The sequence below is a fragment of the Scyliorhinus canicula genome, chromosome 13 (assembly GCF_902713615.1).
Source record: "Scyliorhinus canicula chromosome 13, sScyCan1.1, whole genome shotgun sequence".
Taxonomy (NCBI): Eukaryota; Metazoa; Chordata; class Chondrichthyes; order Carcharhiniformes; family Scyliorhinidae; genus Scyliorhinus; species Scyliorhinus canicula.
This window is the reverse complement of record NC_052158.1, coordinates 107,442,376-107,469,860: the sequence shown is the minus strand read 5'-3', so window position 1 is coordinate 107,469,860 and position 27,485 is coordinate 107,442,376. Positions and strand designations below refer to the sequence as shown.

The 27,485-nt window shown below is 40.7% G+C and overlaps 1 protein-coding gene across 3 annotated transcripts in view; it reads left to right on the top strand.

Moving 5' to 3' along the window:
* The window catches only part of tbl1xr1a (tbl1x receptor 1a), a 227,220-nt gene extending 200,081 nt beyond the window's left edge, over positions 1-27,139 (top strand). For all 3 annotated transcript variants that reach the window (XM_038816622.1, XM_038816621.1, XM_038816623.1), the window contains 6 exons: positions 983-1,104; positions 4,979-5,053; positions 7,365-7,492; positions 17,405-17,570; positions 17,897-17,998; positions 23,862-27,139. In XM_038816622.1, coding sequence (XP_038672550.1) covers positions 983-1,104; positions 4,979-5,053; positions 7,365-7,492; positions 17,405-17,570; positions 17,897-17,998; positions 23,862-23,888 — 620 coding nt within the window. In that variant the 3' untranslated portion in view covers positions 23,889-27,139. The remainder of the gene's footprint in view (positions 1-982; positions 1,105-4,978; positions 5,054-7,364; positions 7,493-17,404; positions 17,571-17,896; positions 17,999-23,861) is intronic.
* The last annotated feature ends 346 nt before the right edge of the window (positions 27,140-27,485 follow it).

Below are 27,485 nucleotides of genomic sequence, written 5' to 3'. Positions count from 1 at the left end.
TAGTCTACGGTGTCCGATTTTCAATTTGCTTCCATTGGTTGTAACGTGAGATTATGTAAATAACATTATCAGTTTCTTATTTAAATACATTCATTTATTGAATTTAACGATTAAGGGCAATCAGAGCAATTTTTTGTGGCTACCATATCTATGTATGTGGGGAATTAAATGGTTTTAAATGAGTTGCTTTCCAAAGGTAATTGCTGTATGTCAAGATCAATATGTATTCTAAATTAATTCATGATGGCTGTAAACCCTTTGGAGGGCATTGATTGGCATAGGCTTAAATAAATATTCTTAATTATAACCAAAGAAGGTCCATCCAATTTTAGACTGGTAGTGTTTTTGAGAGAAATAGTATAATTGATATAATCAAATGCATTTAATCAAAGAAAAAACAGCAGTTTCTGATAAGGGGTCTGATTTAAAAGGTTGATTAATTCGCTATGCTTCACAATATATATTTCAATACATAATTTTAGACATCATTTGCCTTTAGAGCAAAATCATGGTAGTACAAGTGCCAGGTGCATTTTTAGATTGTAGCCATACTAATGATGATTTGGGTCAAGTTACCCCGTTAGGGAAATATACATGCTTAGCCTCCGGAAGAACGATCTTCAGAATTTCTTTTGTTGAGTTGATAGTAGGTGGAATGTAAACATTTAATAACTCCGAAATATTTGTTAAGAGGCCTTTTCAATTTCAATTTAAATCACTAATAATTGACTGGTTAATTTTGGAACTGGCTAGATTGAGTCATGATTTTCCTATCCCTATAATTTTATTTGTTCCAAGTATTACTGGGAATTATCATGAGCATTGCTGCTTTTCTAATTCAAATCTTCTTAAAATATATGTTTTTGAAAACAATTTCATCATTTTGAAATATAGTAGATTGTGCGAAAATGTACTTCTGTTGGGATTGCAATGCATTTTAATTATCGAGTTAAATATTTTCCTCTTTATTTTGCGTTTACAGCTCCAGCACTAGATGTTGACTGGCAAAGCAACAACACATTTGCCTCTTGCAGCACAGACATGTGCATCCATGTCTGTAAACTAAGTGCAGACAGGCCCATCAAGACATTCCAGGGACACACGGTAATGACTACCCAGAACCGGACAGCTTTAATTACTAATCATTGTTTCTCCTGATGGCACAGTGTATAACTAATGTTGCATTGATCCAATTAGGCTAAGAGGCTTTAGTTTGCTCTCCAATCCACGCAGAGGTAGGTGACCTTAGCCAAAGTGGCAAAAGTATTGCTGAAGTTTTCATCACGTGGACTGGAGTAGGGGAGATTCACTGCTACCCAGTGATCCCTTCCTGAGCGAAGGTGTGAGTGAGTGAGTTGAGGATGAGATTAGGCTTGGAAATTCTCATCAAAATGTGCCATTGCTTGCTGTCTTGAGCGAAAGTCCCATTGATGCAAGATGCTGAAGGATTGCGAAAGCTCATGAAATCATTCCTAACGATCAGTTTGTGCCGTTTAGGGAGTAGGGAGTTAATTGAGAGGTGAAGGTATAGCTGTCGAATACTACCACCGTTTCAACTGCATTATCCCATTTCCTGTTTTCTTTTTCAAGATCCTGCTTCCAAAGATTGCCAGATTGATAATTTACCATTTGTGTTCTGAAGTATCAGTGAAAATTATTTTTAAAAATATCTTTCCCTGAGGGCAGCACGATAGCACAAGTGTTAAGCACTGTGGCTTCACAGCGCCAGGGTCCCAGATTCCAATTCCCCGCTTGGGTCACTGTCTGTGTGGAGTCTGCACGTTCTCCCCGTGTCTGCGTGGGTTTCCACCAGGTGCTCCGGTTTCCTCCCACAGTCCAAATAAAATGAAGGTTAGGTGGATTGGCCATGACAAATTGCCCTTTGTTACCAAAATGGTTAGGAGGGGTTATTGGGTTAAAGGGATAAGGTGGAAGTGAGGGCTTAAGTGGGTCGGTGCAGACTCGATGGGCCGAATGGCCTCCTTCTGCACTGTGTATGTTCTGTGTTTTTCCCGTTGAGTAGCTCCTTTTCTGCAGTCATGTGAGGCCACTGCATCCACTGTCTTCAAATTGATATGGTGGATTACTCATGTGCAAAGATTCCATCTGTGTCATTTGGCTGAGATTGACAAAGTTAATTTCTAATAAAAACCCAAATGTTAATGTCAGTCAAGACCAACATTAAAGTTTTGCTTCCCCAGTTAAGAGCTGTAGCGGTTTCACACTGTAATTTCAGGCATCTCCTTCTTTCTTGATTGTCAAATGCGAATAAAGATATTAAACTGATTAAAGTATTAATATTCCTTCTTTGTTGGGGGTTCTAAATGTTTTACTCCTGAAGTGAATTTAACCCTCAAGTGCTAGCCACAAATTATACTAATGCAAGGATTTCCTTTTCGTTTAATCTGTGCAGTAAGTCTTTGCTTTAAGTTGTTTTGTTTAACGTGTTCTTAATGGGCTGGGATTCTTGTTTAGCATTGAGGAATTACATTAAATTTGTGTCACGCTGGTGTGATTTAAGGATGCGTGACACGATCAGCGCCACTTTCAAGTGCCCTCTCCCGCTTTTGACTTTCCCACTCACTCTGACCCTGCTGTTTGCCATCGCTCCAGCTTGCGGTTTACCTCTGCGACCCTGAAACTCAAAGCTGCTCTCACTCTCTAGGTTGTGTTTTGTCTGTCGCCACTTACCTGCTAAACCTTCACTCAGTGAGGGTTTGGGGGAGGGAAGTGGCCAGCAAGAGGATGGGGAATGGGAGGGTTGGGAACCGCGATCAGCAGCGAGTCAGAGGGACGAGGGGTAGTGGAGGTGGCGGCTGGGAGAGAGGATGACCAGAATTTTAAGTAGGAAGATACGGCATGTTTCTTTTATTTTTAAATTTATTTTGTTTTAAAATTTATTTTGTTTATCTGTGTCATAATGTAGCAATGCACATGTAATTAAACATACAAGGTGCAATGTTTTACAGAGTTTTTCTTTTGACTGGATTGGTCCTACGAAACCTAACTAAAACTTATACTACATTTGTTGTAATGGGAAAATCTAATTTGTTTTATTTTTTTCATTTAAAGTTGCACTTTTCAGGAACGCATTTACAATGTTAAGTTTGTATTTTCAGCCACACAATGGAATCAAAGTTTAAAATGATTGGTTTTGAATTTTCTTCATGTTAATAAGCTTAGGTCAAAGCACAATTATTTTATTCAGATAGAAGAGTTTTATTTTGGTGGTATATATAAATATATATGTATTATTTATATTCCCATAAAAGGAAGGGTGTTTGCTTCCACCCACTATTTCCCATACAGTTAATTCACAATCTTAAATTACGAGGTCTTATGCCAATTGGCAGAAGTCAGCAATAGATTGCCTTTCATGCTCTCGCAATCAGAAAATATTAGGTCTCACAGGGGATTTTAGATAAGACACAAAGTGGGGAAAGAAATTGCAAGTCAATTATGCTTTTGTCCAAATCCCGGATGTAATTTTAAACATGCTCAGATTTTCCACTTCGCAGATTTCTGTTATTCCTTTTCCTTCAAATATGTGCATTTATAACCTCCAGAAAATGTTCATATATGAATTTTCACTAAGTTTAGCAAGTGACTCCTAACTATGCCTGACATACTTGGAATATGTTGTGCACGTAAAACTGAAAGAATATTGTGTACTTGAACTAAACTGCTCACCTCAATAACACTGGTCCAGTTTTATTGAATGTTTATCAATAAACATTTAGCAATTTAGGAATTTTTCTCTCATTCTTGATTCCGTTGAATATTTGGTGAGGTTAAAAACTGTGCCGTCTTAAAGTTATAGAGCAGTAACATTGATTTGTTGGGTTTAGTTTGAAAAATGTTGAGGGTGGTTAGCACAGCTGCCTCAAGGCGCCGATGTCCTAGGTTCGATCCCGGCTCTGGGTCACTGTCCGTGTGGAGTTTGCACATTCTCCCCGTGTTTGCATGGGTTTCGCCCCCCCACAACCCAATGATGTGCAGGGGAGGTGGATTGGCCATGCTAAATTGTCCCTTAATTGGAAAAAATTAATTGAGTACTCTAAATTAAAAAAAAAAAGCACTGCTGCCTCACAGCGCTGAGGTCCCAGGTTCGATCCCGGCTCTGGGTCACTGTCTGTGTGGAGTTTGCACATTCTCCCCCTTCTTGCATGGGTTTTGCTCCCACTACCCAAAGATGTGTACGATAGGTGGATTGACCACACTAAATTGCCCCAATTGGAAAAAATGAATTGGGTGCTCTAAATTTATTTTAAAAAATAGTTTGAAAAATGTGGATGCGTTTAAGTGAAATTTTTTATCATAAAAACCTTTAAAAACATGATTTCCTGAATTACCCTCTTGAACATTGTAATAAATTTGCATCAATCCAAAAGTGCCCAATTGTGTGTTTTTTGTATATATTTAAAAATAATGCACAAGCATTTAAAAAGCAAATCTAATTTTTTTATTGGATAAAACAAAAGATACAATTATCTTTGAGGTGCATTTTAAGCCGATGGTTCCTTTTTGCTTTTTCATTTGCTTGCTTGTTAATACATTTTATATTGATTAATTTTTGGTACATTTTCGAATTACTCAAGTGATATTTGACAACAGGATTTTTATAAAGCTAATGTGCATGCTGTTTTTTCACTTTAGAAGGCTTTTTATATTTTAAAGTCGGTTTTAAATCTTGATTATAACATCTAGTTGGTCTTCTCCATTAGCTAAGTCTTCAGTAGCATATTCCTATTTTTGCCTTTTGTTATATGTGCTTCTGCATTGATGCTAAATTTTGTGTTAATATTGATTGGCATTTTAAAGAAGCAAAGTAAAAGACTAATGAATAATCTGTTACCAATGCTGACAGTCCTGTGGTTTAATGCTTTTAACATGCAACAGTATATTCTGTTTGCTTTCTCATGCTGCTGATATGAAGGGGATATCTTATTTACTTTTAATGTCCCTGTTCTGATTTCAGAATGAAGTGAATGCAATCAAGTGGGATCCAACTGGGAATCTACTCGCATCTTGTTCTGATGACATGACCTTAAAGGTAATTAATGTTTCACTTTTGTTGTTGCATTTAATTTGTTAGAATTTAAAAAAGTATTTAAATCATGTCACAGCTGAAACAAAATGAAGATTTAGTTTCGAAACCAAGTTGGGGCGACAAAATGATGGTGGATGTTTTAAAGTTTTGATCTTGGTGATTGGGGAGAGCTGACTGGAAAAAATGTAAACCAATTAAATCCGATGAGAAAGGGCAAATCTCAAATTTGTTACAATGCTTAATTGCTCTTGCAAATAATATGTTTTTCAACTTCTGTGTACAAGATGTCACCCCAAGCATTGACTTTATCTGTGAGAGTTGCTTGAATAGAATTACAGAAATCTATGGCAGAGTGAGACCATTCAGCTCATCATGTCCGTATCAGAAAAAAGAGCTATCTAGTCCATCCCAATTTCCAACTGTTGGCCCATGACTTTCTAGGTTACAGCATTTCAAGTACTTGTTAAATAGGATAAGGGTTTCTGCCTCCACATTCCTTTCAGTGAGTTTGACTTCTAACACCATCTTGTAAAAATAAATTCTCCATAAATCTCCACTAACTCTACTCCCTATTACTTTCAATTTGTGTTTTTTAAATTTGTGTTTTTTTTAAATAATTGACTTCTCCGCTATGGGAATTAGGTCCTACCTATCCACCTCTATCTAGGCCTTTCATAATTATTGTACACCTCCCCTTTTAAGGCATAGTATTGTCAGTGACATGTTTCAGAGATTGAGCCATTTTCTTGCCTGTGTTAATTTCAGTCATAACCTTCAATGTGTTATGTGGATTATATAAGTTATGGTATCTCCAAGCATCATTGGAAATCTTGTCTTGCGAATACAGTTCACCAGCTTAGAACATGAAAGACTGAAGCTAGATTAACTGCTGTTTGCTTCCACAGCACTGTACTTTGTGCTTCTGGTCAATCTATCTATCTCAAATGATTAACAATTGCTACAGTTTTTCTTCCTCTCCCCATGTAATTACCTTTTATTATTCATTAAAGGGATGTGGGCATTGCAGGTAAGCCTAGTATTTATTGCCCGTACCCAATTGCCTCTGACAAAATGGTGGTGAGCTGCCTTCTTGAATCAGTACTCCTTGTGATTTAAGTACACCCACAGTGCTGTTAAGAAGGGAATCTCTAGGATGTCCACAGTTGTCCACTTGGTTTCTCCTATATTTATTGTTCACGCCGTCCATCAGTTAGATTATTAATAACCACAGACTAACCTTTCATCTGTATACTGATAATGCCAACTTCCGCTGAAGAATCCAAGGTATTGCTATCATGTGTCTAACGTAAGGGCTCTGAATGATCCAGAATTTCCTTCAATTCAACATCGACAAAATGGATGTTCAACTACCTTCAGTACTTTTTCTTCCTTGCTCAGAATTCAGACTGTTCCCTGAAGCTAAATCAGGAGGTCCTGTTGGATCCCAAGCTAAGATGCTTTCTCAGTATGTGCATTTTGGCAAGACCATTTCCTTCCACCTTTGTAGTAGAGCCTGCCAATATCCTTACCTCTTCAGTGCTATGCCTGTGCCTTCGTCCTTAAATTGTCTTCTGACTGCCCTCTGCTCAGTCTTTAATAGGCTTAATGATACAGAATTCTAGCCTGTGCTCTTTGTCTGTTCATTATCCATGTTCTTGTAAACACCACTGATTTTCCTCACACACTTTAAATCTTTTCACAATCTTGTTCAACACTATCTGAACAATCTTTACCAGTCATATCGCCCTGCAGGTTATCTCTGCTTTACTAACTCCAAAGTCCAGCTTTCTATGATCTGCCATTAGAAGGAAATCTTTCAGTGCCGATAACTTTCTCCAGAACCACTTTGCCTTGCTACTTCCCTCTCTATCATCAAATATCTTCTTAAAACTTTCTTGTAGATTTTACCTTTAGTTGTTCCTCATCTGAGTTTCCATCTTTCTTCTGATTAATGCACATATTTCCAGGTTGTGCACTCTGATATTTTCTTTTACTTGAAGACAACAATATAAATCAATGTTGTGCGGCACCTTCTAAGAAAAAAGGTTTTTACAGCAAATTGCAGGAATATATATAGACCTTTATGAAATTCAGTGAAAAAATTATACATGAGCTATATAGTGGATGGACGTTGAGCGGAAAAGCTTTTTCTTTAATTTAGATACATGTATATTGAAGAAATTGCATATCTTCCCTTTAAAATGTTACCCATTAATGTATTTATTAAGCAGCAGTGTTGAGCTTAGTGTTACAGATAATTTTGTAGATGAATATTTCCGTCTGTATGTTTTCATGCAATTTTTTTTAAATATAGATCTGGAGCATGAAACAAGATGCATGTGTTCATGATTTACAAGCGCACAACAAAGAAATCTATACCATCAAGTGGAGTCCAACAGGACCTGGTACTAACAATCCAAATGCCAATCTTATGTTAGCAAGGTATGAAAGAATATTATCTACAAAATTAGAAGTCCTAAGTCTCTGAATTTATGCCACTTCTTTCAATGGTATTCCATCTGAAAATGCATTGTATCTCAACAGGAAAAAACATTGGTTTGCTTACATTAATCATTTAAATTTCTACTAAAATATTAACCAAATGTGCACAAATCATAAAATGGGACATTCGGAACTATCAGAAAGCCTAACAATTAAATCCAAGAGTCCTTTTTTCAGGTTCAGTCTTTACTAACCAGGAAATACCACAAAACCCACCAGTCAGATTGCTCAAGTTAATTCTTGGATTACCGAATTTGTCGTTTTCATACCGTTCCTGTGGAATTACAGTTCTCTGAATATACATGATAAATTAGAAAGAAAATCTGTTGACAGCTCCAAGGTATGAGTTGGAGGGAAGATTTATTTTTGCATTTTATACGATTAAACACAATAGTACAAAGTTCTCCACTTTACAGTTCATTTTGACAAGATTTCGCTTTTCATTAGGGTTACAGGGGATGTTCAGGAAGCGCTTTGGCACCGCTGTGGGCAGCCAGCCAGGCAGAACGAGATGATGGCAGTGGCCACTTGTTTACAGCCGAGCTACTGAAGTCTCACAATAGAAATTTTTCTCTTCCTCCCCAACTACCAATTACTGTTTCAGAAACTACAAATTGGGGAAGAAGGATATGTTTTATAAACCAAGAAGATAGAGAAGAATGTAGGTTTCTGAGGACGTAGCAGAGTACAACAACTAAAGTAGTTGCATCTTTAAGAAAAATGCTGCCTATCAGTGGGATATGGAAAAAAATGACAAGCTGTATAACTGCGATAAAAGGGTATTGAGACGGACGAACACGGAGCAATTTTTGTTAAGTAGGTTCCGAGTGGTTACAAATATGAATTCACTTGTTCTGTATCTTTCAGTAACAGTAGTGAAACACCATTTTGATGACACTCCACAGGGTAGATACTGAGAGGCTGTTTCAGCTGGGAGGGGAATCTAGAACGGTGGGGGCACAGTTTCAGGATAAAGGGTTAATTATTTAGGACTGAGTTGGAGTTTTTTTTTAAACTCAATCGGTTCTGAATCCTTTTAACTTCTACCCAAGAGTGTTGTGGATGCTCCATCGTTGAATATATTTAAGGCTGAGATAGGCTGATTTTTGGTGTCTCAGGGGATCAAGGGATATGGGAGCAGGTGGGAAAGTGAAGTTGAAGATCATAATCATGATTGTATTGAATAGCAGAGCAGACCCTTTTAACGGGCCACAGGATCTACCCGTGCTCCTACTTCTTATGTTCTTGTGTTCAATATTTTTAATTTGTATCTGTCATGTGTTGTATTACTTTCGTAAAGTTGCTGTATGGTGGTGAGAGGCAAACACTCAGAAGCTGCAGGGAGGTTGTGACGAATGTACAGAATAAGAATGCGCATACCAGGTCCCAGACTACATTTGGGAAAGTTTCTAATTTTTTATTGAAATTAAGTTGATTATTATGAAGGTCCCAGGCCTACACACCTTCAGCTGCCTCATCTGTGACCGTCCCTCTATCATAAGGTCAAAAGTGTAGATGTCTGCTGACTATGTTCAGCACCATTCGCAACTCTTCAGACACTGAAGCAGTCCATGCCCATATGCAGCAAGACCTGAATAACAGTCAGGCTGGAGTTGATAAATAGCAAGTAACACTCGTGCTAGGCAACCACTATCTCCAACATGAGAGGATCTATCCATTTTTCATTAACATTCAATTGTATAACCATTGCTGAACCCCCACTATCAATATCCTGGAGGTTACCATTGACTAGAAACTCAACTGGACCACTTGGAAAGCTTGTGATATGTGTGCCATGCAAGATGTTGGAGGTTTTGGATCCACAAGGTATCCAGGACAGTTATATCTGCAAGAAGTGCCAGAGGACAGCAGTCCTTGAACAACACGTGGCTGATTTTGATCAGCGACTCTCTTCACTGTGCACTATAGAAGAGGGAGAGATGTTTCTAGAACAGTTGTATCAGAAGGTGGTCACTCCAAATCATGATAGGCAGGCAAGGATGAGTTTACTGGTGGCAGGGGAGTTGGTGACATTCGTCGAAAGGGGAAAAGACAGCAGGTCCAGGAAACCCAGGACACCTTGGGACTGTCTAACAAGTATGAAACTTTAGATGGCTATGCAGTTAGCAACGCAACTGAATCAGGCGTAGATGACTCAAGGGAAAACCATAGTACCGTGATGTCTGAGACTACTCTTGAGAAAAAGAGAGGGAGGCTGGTAGGCAGATTAGAATGGTGGTAGTAGTAGGTGACTCAGTAATTTAGTTTGTAGCCAAGATCTTGAGTCCCGTATGGTCTCTTGCCTCCCGGGTGCAAGGGTTTAGGACATAACGGGTCGGCTGGCCAAACATCTAGAAAGGGAGGGCGAACAACCAGAGTTTATCGCTCATGTGGGAACCACCAACATGGGGAGGGACAATTTCGAGGTCTTTCAGGACCAGTTTCAGGAGTTAGGGAGTAGGTTGAAACGTAGGTGGGGGGCAGCACCGTGGCAAGGTGGTTAGCACTGGGACTACGGCGCTGAGGACCCGGGTTCGAATCCCGGCCCTCGGTCACTGTCCGTGTGGAGTTTACACATTCTCCCTGTGTCTGTGTGGCTTTCATCCCCACAACCCAAAGATGTGCTGGTTAGGTGGATTGGCCACGCTAAATTGCCCCTTAATTGGGGGGGGGAAGAAAATTGGGTGCTCTAAATTTATTTAAAAAGAGAAAGAAAAAGGCTGAAATGTAGGAGGTCCAGGATAGTAATCTCAGAAATACTACCTGAGCCACGATCTTCACCATTTAGGCAAAGGCAGATCAGGGAGGCAAATGTGTCTCTTGAGGGGTGGTGTTGAACGGAGGGATTTAGATTTTGGAGTCATTGCGATCAGTTTTGGGAAAGGAAAAGCTATTCAGAAGAGATGGGCTTCATCTTAGCCGAAATGGAACCAATCTCCTGGCGGAGAAAGTAAATCATATTGGATTTAAACTTGTACGGCATGGGGCTGGGCTGATTAATGGGCCTAGTTTTAGAAGAACGAGTGAGGGCAAAAGAGAGAAGATGGGGAATAGAACATGGAACATAGAAAAATGTTCCCACGATGTTGTGCCAAACTTTTGTCCTAGATTAAGAACAAAATAATCTACACCCATCATTCTACCGTAATCCATGTACCTATTCAGTAACCGCTTGAAGGTCCCTAATGTTTCCGACTCAACTACTTCCACAGGCAGTGCATTTCATCCCCCACTACTCTCTGGGTAAAGAACCTACCTCTGACATCCCCCCTATATCTTCCACCATTCACCTTATGTCCCCTTGTAATGGTTTGTTCCACCCGGGGAAAAAGTCTGACTGTCTACCTATTCCGAAAAGGAAGTGAGAGAAAGCTTGAGTGTTGATGGTGACAAAAAAATGGACACCTCCCAAAGGGCAAGAAAGAGATATGGGCAGGGTTAAATTGTATGTATGTAAATGCACGGAGTGTGGTGAACAAAACTGGGGAATTGGAAGCAGAAATTGCTCTATATGACATAGTAGCATTGACAGAAACATGGCTCAAACCAGAACAAGACTGGATACTTTCTTTTTGCGAAACATTTTATTAAGGCATTTATAATTTTATAATAATAACAGTAAACAGTACCCATAGAAATATAAACATAGTGCAAAGACCGCCTCCCTCCGTCACAAGTCCCACCTCCTCTAAACAATAATCTTCTGTCTGTCTCTCTTGTCTCTTTCTCTCTCTCTCTTCTTCCCCCCCCTCCCCCCCGCTGACAGTTTTCTCCAAAGAAGTTGACAAACGGCTTCCACCTCCGGACGAATCCTAGCATTGAACCTCTTAGGGCGAACTTTATTTTCTCAAGTCTGAGAAACCAAGCTATGTCACTAAGCCAGATCTCTGAATTTGGGGGCTTTGAGTCCCTCCACGCTAACAATATCCGTCTCCGAGCTACCAAGTAGACAAAGGCTGGACGTCAGCCTCTCTCACCCCCTGGACTCTCTGATCTTCCGACACTCAGAAAATCGCCACCTCTGGACTCGGCACCACCCTTGTTTTTAACAACGTGGACATGACGTTTGTAAAACCCTGCCAAAATCCCCTAAGCTTCGGACATGCCCAAAACATATGAACATGGTTTGCTGGCCCACCCGCACGTCTCGCACACCTGTCCTCCATCCCAAAACAACATGCTCATCTGGGTCACCATCATGTGTGCCCGGTGACCTTAAATGGAATTGTGCTGAGCCTGGCACATGATGAAAACGTGTTGATTCTGCTTAACGCATCCGCCCATAGACCTGCCTCTATCTCTACCCCCCCCCCCCCCCCACCCCCCCGTTCAGCTTCCCACTTGCGCTTTAGCTCCTCTGTTTGTGTTTCCTCCGACTCCATGAGGTATTTATAAATATACAAAACCTTCCCCTCTCCCACCCCGTTCCGATAACTACCCTGTCCTGTATCCCCCGTGGCGGTAGGAGTGGAAAGGTCGAAACATTCCGTCGCAACAAATCCCATACCTGCAGATATCTGAATCCATTTCCTGCTAGCAGTTCAAATTTCTCCTCTAAATCCTTCAAACAGGGGAAGCTCCCTTCTATAAATAGATCCCCCATCTTCTCAATCCCTGCTCTCTGCCATCTACGAAACCCCCCATTCAGCCTTCTCGGTACAAACCGATGATTGTTACTAATTGGAGCCCAGACCGATGCTCCCTCCACTCTTGTATGCTTCCTCCACTGCCCCAGACTCTCAGGGCCGCCAGTACCACCGGGCCTGTGGAGTACCAGGCTGACGAGAACAGCTGAGGTGCCGTAACCAATGCCCCCAAGGACTTGTGTCCTTGCATTGTGCCGCCTATACTCGCTCCCATACCGACACTACCCCCCAACCACCCACCCACTTCCTAATCGTGGCGATATTTGCCGCTCAGTAATAGTTGCTAAAGTTCGGCAGCGCCAACCCACCCTCCCCTCGGCCACGCTCCAGCAACACTTTCTTCAATCACGGGGTTTTACCCGCCCACACAAAACCCAAACTCATTGTTTACTCGTTTAAAAAAGGCCCTTGGGATAAAGATAGGGAGGCACTGAAAAACAAACAGAAACCAAAGGAGGATCGTCATTTTCACGGTCTGTACTCTCCGTGCCAGTGATAGCGTGACCATGTCCCAACTTTGAAAGTCCTCCTTCATCTGTTCTACTAGCCGGGTCAAATTTAGTTTATGTAACAGCCCCCTGTCCCGTGCCACCTGGATTCCCAAACGAAAGCTTCCTCCCCACCACTCTGAACGGCAGCTCTCCCAATCTTCTCTCCTGCCGCCTTGCCTGAATCACAAACATCTTGCTTTTCCCCAATTTCAATTTATACCCCAAAAACTGGCCAAATTCCCCTAAAATCCTCATAATCTCTCCCATTCCCCCCTAACGGGTCAGAAATATACAGGAGCAGGTTGTCGGCGTATTGCGAGACTCTGAGTTCTACCCCCCCCCCCCCCCCCCCCCCCCCCCCTCTCTCTCTCTCTCTCTCTCTCTCTCTCTCTCTCTCTCACCCAACCTCTTCCAGTCTCTTGAATCTCATTGCGCCATCGCCAGTGGCTCTATGGCCAAAGCGAACAGCAGTGGGGAGAGGGGGCATCCCTGCCTAGTCCCCCGGTGAAATTTAAAATAGTCCGTCAACCGCCACAGATGCCTGGTACAACAACCAGACTCAATCAATAAAGCCACGCCCAAACCCGAACCACCCAACACCTCCCACAAATGGTTCAATTCCACCCGGGCGAAGGCCTTTTCTGCATCCTTCGCAACCACTACTTCCACCTCCCTCCCCTCTGGGGGCATCATGATCACGTTTAAGAGCCTCCTAACGTTGGCCGTTAGCTGTCTGCCCTTAACACACCCTGTGTGGTCCTCCCCATCACCTCTGGGACACTATCTTCTATTCTTGAGGTCAAGATTTTAGCCAACAGTTTAGCATCAACATTCGATAGGGAGATTGGCCTGGATGACCCACATAACTCAGGGTCCTCCCACTTCAGGATCAGTGATCCCCCTGCTCCCTCGCCTTATTAAATGTCCTCACAGTAGTGGGCCCAGCATCTCGGAGAACCTTTTGTAAAATTCCACTGAGTAGCCATCCAACCCGACTGCATGACGTCTAGCCCCTCTACTATTACTATTTCTTCAATCCCAATCGGGGCTCAGGACTGGATACTTAACATCTCGGGTTATCAGGTTTTTAGGAGGAACAGGGTGGGTCAAAAGGCAGGAGATGTAGGAGTCTTGGTCAAAGATAGTATCATAGCTCTTGAACATGATGCAGTTCCTGAATTTAAATCTACATGGTTGGAGGTGAGAAACAGGGAAGGGAGCGGTGACCTTGTTTGATATTTACTATAGTGGGGAGAAAGTGGAAGAGAGCATTTGTAGGCAGATTATGGAAACCTGCAGCGTATGTATGGGTTGTGATTGTTGGGGATTTCAGTTACCCTAAGGTAGATTGGATTGGATTGGATTGGGTTGGATGGAGTGGATTTGTTTATTGTCATGTGCACCGAGGTGCAGTGAAAAGTATTTTTCTGCGAGCATCTCAACAGACCATTAAGTACATGAAAATAAAAGGAATACAAGGAAATAAAAGAAAATATATAATAGGCAACAGAACGTACAAAATGTAACTACATAAGCACCGGCATCGGATGAAACATACAAGAGTTAATGAGGTCAGTCCATAAGAGGGTCGTTCAGGAGTCTGGTAACAGCGGGGAAGCTGTTTTTGAGTTGATTGGGAAACGAGTAGAGTGCAAAAGGGGAGAAATTCCTGCAGTGTGTGCAGGAGAACTTTCTGGAACAGTACATTCCAGTCCTACCAGGGAGCAAGCTGTGCTGGATTTGGTCGTAGGAAATGAAGCAGCGCAGGTGGAGAACGTCCGGGTCGTGGAGCCATTGGGAAGTAGCGATCATAACGTAATACGATTCAATATTAAGTTGGAAAAGGATAAAAATCAGTCACAGATTAAGATTCTAGTCTGGAAAAGGGCAAATTTTAGGGGTCTAAAAGTTGAACTGGAGCAGGTCGATTGGAAACGGCTTTGGTGGAGAAAACTGTGGATGAAAAATTGGAGACTTTCAAAGGAGAGATTAATAGGGTGCAAGCTAGGTACAACCACACGTGGAAGACTGTGTTCAATTCTGGTCACCCTATTATAGGAAGGATATTGTTAAACTAGAAACAGTGCAGAAGAGATGTAAGAGGATGCTACCAGGATGTGATGGTCTAAGTTATAAGGAGAGGCTGGATAGACTGGAACTTTTCCCTGGAGCGTAGGAGGCTTAGGGGTGATCTTATAGACGTCTATAAAATAATGAGGAGCATAGATAAGGTAGATAGTCAACATGTTTTCCCAAAGGTAGAGGAGTCTAGAGCTAGAGGGTATAGGTTTACGGGGAGAGATACAAAAGAGACCAGAGGGTACATTTTCTCAAATCCAGCACACTCCCTGGTAGGACTGGAATGTACTGTTCCACAAAGTTCTACTGTTCCAGAAAGTTCTCCTGCTCCAGAAAGTTCTCCTGCACACAGAGTGGTAAACATCTGGAACAGGCTTCCAAGGGCAGTGGTAGAGACAGGTACAATTTTTTTCCTTTAAAAAGCAGTTAAACAGTTACATGGGCAGGGTGGGTATAGAGGGATATGGGCCAAATGGGGGCAAGTGGGACACTAGCTTTGTGATAGAAACTGGGCGGCATGGACAAGTTGGGCCGAAGGGCCTGTTTCCATGTTGTAAACAGCTATGACTCTATGACGTACCCATGCAAACAAAGATGGGGTATCCAAAGCTAGAGTACCCTGGATGACTAAGGATATTGATGATAAATAAGGAAGAAAAAATAGGTATGTGGGGCGGGATTCTCCCGTAATTGGCGGGACGGCCCGCGCCGACTCCAAGAGCGGTGTGAAAAACTGGCGTCAGTCCGACCGGAAGGTGCGGGAATCCTTCCGGGGGCTAGGCCGGTGCCGGAGGGGTTGGCGCTGTGCCAACTGCTGACGAAGGGCCGGCGCGAGTTGACGCATGCGCAGGACTGCCAGCGTGGTTCCGTGCATGTGCAGACTGCCCGGCGTGTTTCCTGCGCATGCGCAGGGGGGTTCTTCTTCGTGCCGGCCATGGTGGAGCCCTACAGAGGCCGGCGTGGAAGGAAAGAGTGCCCCGACGGCACAGGCCCGGCCGCAGATTGGTAGGCCCCGATTCCGGGCCAGGCCACCATGGGAGCCCCTCCCCCATCCCTATAGTGATAGATAAAGAAAAGTTGCTAAAAAGGCTGACAGCACTCCAGGTAGAAAAGTCGCTAGGCCCGGATGGGATGCATCCTCGATTGCTGAGAGAGGTAAGGGAGCCATTTGCAGCATTTTCCAGATCCCTCTGAACACAGGATTAGTCCCAGGGATTGATGGGTCCTTGGCAACATGGATTAGAAGTTGGCTAAGATGTAGGAAACAGAGGGTAGGTATAGATGGGCATTTCTCAGACTGGAGACTAGTTGAAACTGTGTTCCCCAGGGCTCAGTGTTGGGACCCTTGCTTTTTCTGACCTATATAAATGATTTAGAAGTGGGTGTTGAGGGCAAATCTCTAAATTTGCGGATGATACTAAGCTAGGGGGAATAGTGAATTGTGATGATGACGCTGAGCGACTTCAGAGGGACATTGACGTTGGCCAAATGGGCAGACAGCTGGCAGATGAGCTTCAATGCAGCAAAATGTGAGGTATACATTTATTTGGTAGAAGAAAGATGGGGAGACAATTTAGACCAACGTTATAACTTTGAGGGGAGTACAGGAGCAGAGGGACCTCGGGTTTCAAGTGCATAATTCTCCAAAGGTGGACAGGTTAGTTGAAAAAGTTGTACAGAAGACTTATAGCGTCCTTGGATTTATAGAGGCATAGCGTATAAAAGCAAGGAAGTGATGCTACGCCTCTACAAATCATTGGTCAGACCACATTTGGAGTATTGTGTTCAGTTCTGGGCACCTTATTTAAGGAAGGATGTTAAAGTCCTGGAGAAAGAGTGCAGAGGAGATTTACTAGAATGATACCAGGAATAACGAAAGATTGGCGAGATTGGGCTTGTTCTCCTTAGAGCAGAAAAGATTGAGGCTATCTTATTGAGGTGTTCAAAATCTAAACAATTTTGACAGGGTAAAGATGGATATTCTGTTTCCATTAGTTGGAATGTGAGTGACTTGAGGTTACAATTTTCAAATGGTCAGCAAGAGAGCGAGGAGTGAGATGACGAGAAACTTCTTTACTCAGAGAGTTGTTGGGATTTGGAATGTGCTGCCTGGTAGAGTGGTGGAGGTGGATTACATAGGTTTCAAAATAGAGCTGGAGATATATTTATGTCTGTGCTTTTGAATTTTTTATTTAGTAGATTGCAGACCATAAAATTAATAGGTTAAATAACCATTCATAATTTGAGTTTCTACTATGTGGCCTGGCAATCGAGAACAGAGTTCTGTTCAGTAAGCTCTGATTACAATATAGCCATTGGTGGGAATTGCTGCTAATGTCTTGAGAATTGGTAAACGTGGTAAATTGTCGAAAACCTGGAATGATTCAAGGTTATAATAACTACATACTCCCTGTATGGTTTGGAGGTTTACAGCTTGATGTGATTGCTATTGATCAGGATTCACACAAAAAAAGAGTATCCATCAATCTATGGAGCTATTTGTTAATGACTACCTTTTTTAATTGGATGGAGAGCGTTACCTTACATTGAAAGTATTTTCAGACGTCTGATAAAATGTGTTATGGGTGCTGGGGGTTTTGAACTACGCTGATAGTCTTTGGAATTATTTTCTGCAGTGCATCATTTGATTCTACTGTACGATTATGGGATGTGGACCGAGGTATCTGCATCCACACTTTGACCAAACACCAGGAACCTGTGTACAGCGTAGCGTTCAGCCCAGATGGCAGGTACCTGGCTAGCGGCTCCTTTGACAAGTGTGTTCACATCTGGAACACTCAAGTAAGTGCTTTTTTTCTGTTGAAGTCATGTTAAATTCCCCTTTTCTCAATCTTACTGTTTGTTTATACCAGTGAATCACATTGAAAGCTGTTTATAATATACAAACGCAGTTCTTCTATGTGTATGACTGCCCTGTTATTTTTCATAACAGAAAAAATGGTGTCTGTAGCTATTTTCCATCCCAATCTGTTTGTGCAAGTGCATAGTTGGATTGCTCTTTATAAACACACAGTGCACCATTACTGCCTTGACGGTCACTACATTGTATTCAAATTTTAATATTCTGTCTTATCTCTGATAATTGAAGTAAAATGGTTTGTTTACAGACAGGTGCTCTTGTCCATAGCTACAGGGGAACAGGAGGAATCTTTGAAGTGTGCTGGAATGCAGCTGGGGATAAAGTGGGTGCAAGTGCATCAGATGGTTCAGTAAGTACCACAAATTACATGCATTTGTATGTTAGCAGAATTTAGGGTTAATTATAAAACTAATTTAGACTAATTTCTAAACAATCCTAGTGTTTCAAAATCAGAAGTAGAATTATTTTTTCTCACAATTTTTAATAACACAAATTAGAAATGAGGTTTTAAACAAATGATCCATGGATTTGTTTGAAATATAGTAAACATCTTGCTGTCAACGTTTTACAGTATAAAGTCCTATTTTCAAATTATAACGGTAATTGCCAATGTAAGCACATCACGCTGTAATTATATCCTCCTGCCAGTGAAGTTACTACCTCAGCTCCTCATCTGTACTAAAATCATTGTCTGTGTAGTCAGAATATTTACTCAAAAATAAGGACAGAATGTGTGACTGTAAGAGGGGACCATCTTATATCTGTACATCCTGGTCCAATTGCTCTCTTCTCTCTACATAGAAACATAGAAAATAGGAGCAGGTGTAGACCATTTGGTCCTTCCAGTCTGCACTGCCATTCATTATGATCATGGCTGCTCACCCAACTCAATAGCCTATTCCTGCTCTCTTCTCCCCAATATCCTTTGATCCCTTTCACCCCATACAATGTTTTGGCCTCAACTACTTTCTGTGGCAATAAGTTTCACAGGCTCACCATGCACTGGGTGAAGAAATACCTCCTCATCTCGGTCCTAAATGGTCTACCCTTTCGCCTCCGACAGTGACCTCTGTTCTGCTCTCAGTTAAAAGCTGTATTTGGTCTTCATCTGTAATGTAGATTGTAGATCAACGAGTATATACTGTACTGTACAATGGGTATATACTGTACAAAAAACATAATCAGAATTGAGTCGATACTAGAAATTGATACATACTAAATTTAACTACATAGAGTCAGACTTCTGTGGTATCTCAGTCTGCATAAATTGTGCAGTCTACAACTAGAGAATTTTTTTTTAGTACAGTGTCTCCACCTACTGACTATTCTTGAATTTCATATTGATGTTATTTGAATTAAAAACTAGCCTGAGAATCACAGATAAAGTTTTCTTTCTTCCCAATCTTACATTTATTCTATGAGTTCAGGAGAATTTTTCTTTTACTGTTACATTGGTAAAGTTATCAGCCAATATTAAATGACAGAAAATCTTTCAGAGTTTTGTTGATTTGCTTATTGTTAAGGGTTTCAAGTTAGATATATATTTGGCTAAAATTGGGTTTGTTGTGTTGTGTTTGAAAAAAGCTTCGAATAATTTGCAAGCCATGTATGTTGGGATGAAACTATGTGGAACATTGAATCTGGAACATATTCTCCACTTGTTTAATGCTGGGATATTGAAGATACATTTCTGCGTTCCATTTTATTTTAACGTACAAGAATTCAAGCAATGGAATTTGCATCAAGAAAGGATTAGAGGACCTCACGCACCATAGGTTTTTTTAGCCATTGAACCATCAGGTTAGGTGGATTGGCCATGCTAAAATTGCCCCGAGTGTCCAAAGAATGTGATATGCATGTAAAACAAAGGCATGTGAAGTAAGGTGCATGCTGATTGCACGCAACATTGCCTGGGAGCCATGTGCTCCCTCTTTCCAATCAAGTATAAATATTTATTTTGTTTTTACCATTTGAAGTTGACGATAGTTCTAATAATATATAAAAAAGCATTTTCTAAAACTTGTTATGAAATATGTGTATTAAATGTATTCAATCTTATTCAAGGGTCATAGTTAGTGAACGTGCCCGATTTCAATCTTGCGACACACGGAGATGAAGGAGGGCCGCTCATGCGGCCCACTCAATAGCCGAGGTTACCCATCATGGCACGAAAACCCTACTAGAGATTCTTTGCAAAACTTCCATACACTTATAGACAAAATCCATGCAATGCATAATTTGTACACTAACATCTCGACTCACTGAAATTTGACTATGAATGGTCATATTATGTACCGTATCATAGTTTTCTGAAACTTGACGACAGGTGGTGAAACTATGCACCTTGCCATAGTTTTCCTAATTGCCACCACCTACTGCCATGGTGGGTGGTATGGCCCTTACAGACCAAATCGCACCTTGTTTGTGTCCCTGCCACCTTCTCCTTTGAATGCATTGTCTGGTTTCACTCCTGAAGCTCCCCTTTAATTGTCTAATTGTTTACCATGTTCCAAGCATCAGTCTGATTTTTCGATTCAAGATATTTTTCTTGTCGTCCATCAGCCTCTCGATCTCAGTGCTCTTTGTCCTCTGAATTCAATGGCTCTCATCCTTCATAATCTATCTTGCCTCAACTCATTTACAACTGAACAAACTCCCAACTTTTATGTCTTTGATCATCCAGTCACCACAATATTTCTGTAGTTGAATTTTCTGCATCAGTCCTTGTTCCCAGCAAATCCTATTTTCTCTCCCATCTTTGTCCCTCTGCATGGTATGGACCCCTGTTTTCACTCCTCCAAGTCCAAAGGATGCATTTGTCATAGAGCTGGTTTAGCTACTTATCATCCAACCTAACTGAGCCACCCCCAGCACTGTCAAAACCAACTACATCTGCTAGAAGCATCCTGGAGAGCACATCTCCATTACCAACCTTCCCTGAAACCCCCTCTGCCTGCCTGCTTCATCACCAAATGAAGAATTCAAAAGCCTATCAGGGAGTTTGAACTGATGGCTTCAGATATCTCTTCTACTTTCTAAGCCAAACCTGTGCCCACACTACATCCTTTCCTGGACCTGAATCTGCACTCTGTTCAGTTTCGCTCCCAGTATCCTCATGGCCCCATTCAATTTACCTGTTCAAAGAGACCAATCTCAATATCTCTCGACCTTAGCCGTATTGAACTGGTGAACATCTCAGTTTCTATTATGTTTCCCATTCTAGCTGGCAGTGTAAATGGTTTCTTTGCCTGAGCTAGTTTAAAAAAAAACTCTACTTCCATCCTCAACCCTATGTAAACTCCAGTGTGCACCAAACTCTTTGATTATGCTTTCCTGAACCAAAATCTGCTTGCCCATCACCACCGTCCTCGGTGACTACCCTGGATCCTGCTGTAAATTTATGGCTCTTTAGTTTTAAGTTCCTTAATGGCATCAGACCCATCCCTTTACCCCATCATTGACAGCTGCAACTTTAGCCATCTAGGCCCCACATTGTTACTTGGATCCGCTCCCTTAGTTACACCAACTTACAGCTTCACTGTCTTAATTCCCTTCTTAAATGTTTCATCTTTTAAGGCCCTTCATAAAAATAATCTCCTCTATCAAACTATGCACCTCTTAACATCAATTGACTTGCCATTGATGTTCCCCCATCCCTCTGTGAAATGTCTTGATATGTATTGTCACTGATAAAGCCACCATATATATATGCAAATATTAATGCAATGATAGCAGGAAAAAGCATTAAAGCTCATGATGAATAGAATTCACTACTTTGTTCCCTTCCAATCCTCCAGCAAGGGTGGTGCTAAAATTGACACCTTTATTTTAAAGTCTTCTACTGTTCTAGGCTTTAAAAAAAATTAAAAAGCGTTCAGAGAAATATGCAGCATGTTTTCTACTGAGAAAACAAATAGGCAGGTAGGATGGCCTGCTGAGCTGGAGCTAATTTACTGATTTGTATTTAAACTGTTTGTCACAGTATTAGTTCAACATGAATTTTGCTGCAAATGTTACATTTCACTTTCAGTGCTGCTTTTGGGAAACACAAGCTCCATTCGAGATTAAATCACCAACCCCTTTTCTGGTGTGGTTTAGAATGCCACTTTAATCAGTTGAATAACTTGGCTCAAATGTGGTTTAAGTAGATGATCAACAAAATGTTGAAATTCCCAATGGCTGATCAGCTATAGATTTAATTTCTCACTGGGAAATCAAAACCTAAAGGTTAGATACTTAAATCATTACAAATGGAAGGAAAAGTCCTTAAATCTTTATATTCTAACTCCATGATCTTTAAGCCAGTTTCTTAAAAGTCCAGAATTGGCTTTATCGTTGGACCAAGCATGCAACTTTGTTGCTGTGTCTGATTTACTACAGTTCTCTGAAGGCCAGAATTGGATTAATACCCGTGCCCATTATTTAACCAAGTGACTGTTTAACCAGTAGAGGATTGGAAACTGTGCAATGGAGTATCTAAGTCTCGTTTGGCCAGGTTTTATTTGCTGGTAAGGTGAAAATCCTATGCAATGAACTTACCTACCATTGAAGTAATTATCAGTTTTTCCATGAAGTTAGACACAATACAAGATTAAAACTTCACTGCTGAGCTGGCGCTGAACGGTTCCTGCTGGCTTTCACCCTGCCTGAAATATTTTCCTGCTACTAAATTATATCTACCCTATTACTCTCAGCTTGCCTCCCACGGCTGGTGACTACATTGCTGCACCCTTTCTTCAGACATCACTCTAAATTGGACTGGTTCGTCAGGCTTTTAGATCATGTATGCTCTTAGCCACACTACAGATGTTACTTGGATCTGATCCCTTAGTTACATCAACTTAATAGCTTCACAATCTTAGCTGTCCCTTGAGCCTGCTTGTCACACCCATTGATCTGCATTTCTTTGCTGGTCTACTGGATTTGTGATAAATACTTTTGACAAGTGAAGCCACAGTGCATCTCCACTGGATCTCATGACCAATCTCTACTGGTTCTTAGTCAAATTTTGCTGTTTTATGATTTCCTCAATCCAGTGGCCTAGCTGTTACCCACTACCATTGGCTCTTTGATTTATCACCCTTAACTGCTGATTCTAAACTTGGCCATTGGTTGATGGTTACTCCCAGTTGACTCCACTGTATTTATAAATGGACCGTCCCATCATAGCCTCTCGTCCTTGGACTTCAGCTTGTGTTATATATGCCGTTTTGCATAGGTTGCCCATCCTACGGGACCAGAAGATTCCACTGGCAGGAAGGGCTGGAGAATCCAGCCCAATATCTTGCACCTAAATGGAAAAAAAATCTTGGCCTTCACCATAAATGACTTCCCAGCATTTCCACCCTTCTCCCCGACCAGTGTTGCAAGGTGAACCAAACGGACCTTCCTAGTCCTGTTCAACACCAAGCTAAGATTCTAACTTCAAATCCTCTTTCGCATAATCCTCACCTACTTTCAACTCCATCTTCACCTTCCTCTGCTCCTGTTTCAGCCTTTCTGCCACTGAAAGTCTTATTCATGCTGTTGTCCCCTCCAGGCTTGATTACTCCAACTCTCCTAACCAGCCTCCAATGTTCTATCCTCTTAACTTCAGCACATTCAAAATATAATGCCTATCCTTACTGACCTGCATTGGTACTCAGTTCCCCAGCACCTCGTATTTATTATCTTATCCTTGTGTTTGAAGTCCTTTATGGCCTCATCAACCCTGAGATCCCACTAACTGAAGTTCCTTCCTAAACTTCGCTGCCAAATGCCAAACTCAAGTACTTATGGCCAAGTGCCAATTAAAGTTCCCTAACAATGTACTTTACCTCTCCATGATCATTTCCAATTAACAGCCAGACATTTTACCTTTCTGTGTTGGGTTCTCGTGCTTTGGATCCAGCCCACCTGGACAACCCCAGTTCAGGTCAGACTGCTGCAGTTGGCAGAGGGAAACTTGGGATTTATCAATCTAGGCTGGATTTCAGCTCTGGTCCTGTGTGTTGGACTACTGCTTCGATGAGTTCTTATCTAATAGTGAAATAAGTTTCACTTAAGTGATTTAGATTTATAAATTCATATTTGTGTAAATATATTTAAAAGTATTTGGTGGGTGTTTCCACGAATGCTGGTGTCATTTATAGGGGCTTATGTGCTTAATAGAGAGTGTGTAGTGACCTAAGAAAACTGCAAAGTGAATTTACATTATACATTTTCTCTTAAAGGTTTGTGTGTTAGACCTGCGGAAATAGCGCTGCTAGCTGGAAGCCATGGACCGACAATGAATGTGTACATAGCCAAAACGACTGTCCCTGCCCCATGCACTGCTACAGTCTCACTTGAACCATGGCCAGTCCACTACAGCCAAAACAAGTAGAATGCGAAACCCAGGACAACTGAGCCCTGATGTGAAGAGCACCCTGACTGCTTAATGCTGGAAGCTCCACCCACAAAGAAAAGGCAGCCTTTCTGGAAGGTTTAAAACAACTTGAAAAAAGACTTGACATGAGACCGTATGTGTACCAAAATGGAAAGCTAATATCAGAGGACAAAAATATCTTTTATTTTTTTGGTCCAGAGTCTATGTAGAATGAGTTATCTTGTCAGCAGTTCAGCAGATCTGTGTGCAGACATATCAGCTTCTTTCAATCAGCAGCAAATAGTTTGTTCCCTTGTTTTAAACATTGTTTTATCACTTTAGTTTACAGTTGCATGATGTAGGAGAGTGACTGTATCTTGTTTATCTTGTTTTTTTTCCTACTGACACTTAACACACAACTAGAAAAAAACTTTTTTATGGATACTATAAGCAGAATAACAGTGTATTTGGTATGTTTTTGGTACATTTTGTGGCTCACAAACTAATATGTGGGAAAACATAAAACTGCTCCAAAATTTGACATAAAATTAGTTTCATTCTACATCAGTCATAGGTAACAAGCTGTGGTTTACAGGTGATGTGGCTAAAATGTAGTAGTTTCTTAATGGGGACATGATTCTGCCGATTTACGAGAATTCAACAAATGGGCACAAAGAAAGAGAATCGATGCAGGGATGCATCCCATTGCTTTAAGGCCATAGTTTGCATATGGTTGGATTGTGCACTATTGATAGAGCAGCTTATAGAATTTTGAAAGATCATTTTCTGGACAGAGGATTATTGCTGTTACTCTACTTATTCTTTGGTAGAACTACAGGCATAAATTTCACAGCAAGATTCCAGTATTAAGGACTGATGTCTCGCAAGCAATGTTTTAAAAAACCTATCCAGTGCAATGAGATAAACCTCCCTCCCCCTCCCTCTGCCATTGGGCAGAAATCATGCAGGCATATGTTAATGCTAAGGTAAGGGTGGACTTTGCTTTAATTTTCTTTCCTTGATGCTCATGTATTACACATGGGTTCATCTTGGCTCAGCCCTCTAAAGTACTTGCACTTACTGTATTGTTCAGTAAAGTACAGGGAGTATAATTGCAATAGCTTTTTTTAGAATAAAAGTATATTCTATAAAGTATAGCATATCTGAGCTTTTAAACCTCAGGGGACCCTTCTTCAGATGATGAAGTGGTTAAACAAATCTTTAATGCTACAAGACACTTGATTACTTTTTCACATGAAGAAATGACGTTTGAGGTTTCAAATCCTTGGGTTTAATTCATCGTAAAATGTTAGTCTAACAAAGGTATTCTTCTATTTCCCATATCCCATGCAACAACAGATCAATGAAATGTTGCAAAGGCTTTATACCACCACTTCAAACTTGATCTGTTTGCCAACTCATTAAAAATGCTAGGTCAGTTTCTTTTTTTGTTTAAATAGAAGTACGAGTAAGAAGAATTGCTGCACAATTGTTGGATTATTTGTCCTTGGAGTAAAGTCTGTTGTTAATCACATTTAGAACTGATCATAGGTAACATGGCTTAATCTAATAGCTGCTATATATGCAGATATTCCATAGTGTCTGCATCACTGAAGTTGACCAACAAGTTCAGAATGACTCCTAGATGTTTATTATGGGCTATTTGTCAAATGTAGATAAATTATTAGGCAGCTTTATCACATTTGTAAGAGAAAACCCATTGGTTATGTTATTTACCAGCCTCTTGTTAAGTTGCTTCATATTAAGGTGACAAATGAGACTGGTTTTATCATTCAAGCGTTGCCCTTTGCAAGTTTGTTGGGAAGTCCAAGTTAAATTTAAATACCTTTGTATTCCCCTCCTATTTAAAATGATGCATAAAGCATCTACTGTATGTCGACCTAAAGTAGTAATGTTTGTATGTTTGAGCCCTACCCAGTTTTTATTGAGAGGTTAAAACCTTTCATTTAAATCTTTTAAAAAGTATACATCGATGGCACGTTTGAGAGCTCACAATACAGTGGTAAATAAGTCATAAGAATTTTTTTAAAAAGTGAAAACAAGATACAAGTAGCTTTCTATTTGCTGTTTTTTTTGACACAATTGAGAGTGGAGGTGTAAGAGCAATTTTGATGGCCTAACTCAATTATATAATTTCATATTTTAGATTGGAAAATGGAAAAAAGGATGGCAGTTCCCTACACTGCACTTAAATGTGACAATCCAAAAATGGGTTAGCAGTAGAACCTCTCACCTGAAGATGGGAGATTTATCTGAATGCTGTTTACAGCAGTTGGATAGTGTATGGGTGGCAACACTTTCTTTTCAAACGTGCGACTATTCTCATCAATTGTTCGAAGGGCATCCATACTTTTAACAATCTAAAACAATCTGTTAGAACTTTGGGAGACTCAAAACAACAAAATCATCATAATAGAAAATTACATACAACATTGTTTGAACTAACTAAAGCCAAGCATTATTACACAGAAAACGCATAACAATTTCCAATAATATGAATCAAAAGCTGCTCCCCATGCTTAAGTCAATATTGATTTATTGAATATGCTGATAAAACTATTGCTCATTTGTTCCATTGCAAGTGCTGGTTTAGAAAGGGCTGCAAATGAAACTAGATAGTTGAAGCAAGTGAAGTATTTGGGTTGGTGAAGACAGCATTAGGTGCATTCAGTGCTCAAGAATGACGAGCATAAAAGGATGATTTCAGGGGCTAGCGTTACAACTCTAGCACTGGATTTACATGTCTGCATCATTTCTACAGTTCTCACAAATTAAGATTTTAAAAATTGTGAACCTGTAAACCAGGCCATGAAAGTTTTTTTCTACTCTTTGAACTCTTTATTGTTCTGTTTTTATTTGTACCTGTTCAAAAGACTGATTTTTGATGTACCATACTGTCCTGGACCATGTAAATATCACCTGATAATGTATTTAGGTTCTACATTACATTAATGATTTTCCCTTTTCCCCTCTCCCCAAACCCTCCTTCCACCACCTCACCTTACAAGTACCACCACCAAGGCACATCTTCTGTTGCAGCTTCCCTTTGCATCGTATTGATCTGACAACCATAATTTGCATCAGATCTGAAAGAGGTCCAGAATAAAATATATTTTGATATTACATTATTGTTGTCTTTTTGGGCTTTGTATATTTAGTTTTTGGTTCGTAAAATATGACTGCCTGTTAAAATAGAGATGCTAAATTAATTTAACAGTGAATGTTGCTCTTCGCCCTTTAAGGAATACTGATACAGAAGAACATGTCTGGCAGTTCTGACTTGAGGCTACCAACTTTATGATTCTTTTTTATCAACCAGGATTCTTGAAATAACTACCTGTTCAGCTCCTTTGTGATGCGACATGAGGGCACAGCCTCCGCTTAAGGGATTGGGGATGCTCTATTGTTGACTCTATTTAAGGGTAGGATAGACAATGTTTCATCACAGGAAATCAAGGGTTATGGAGTG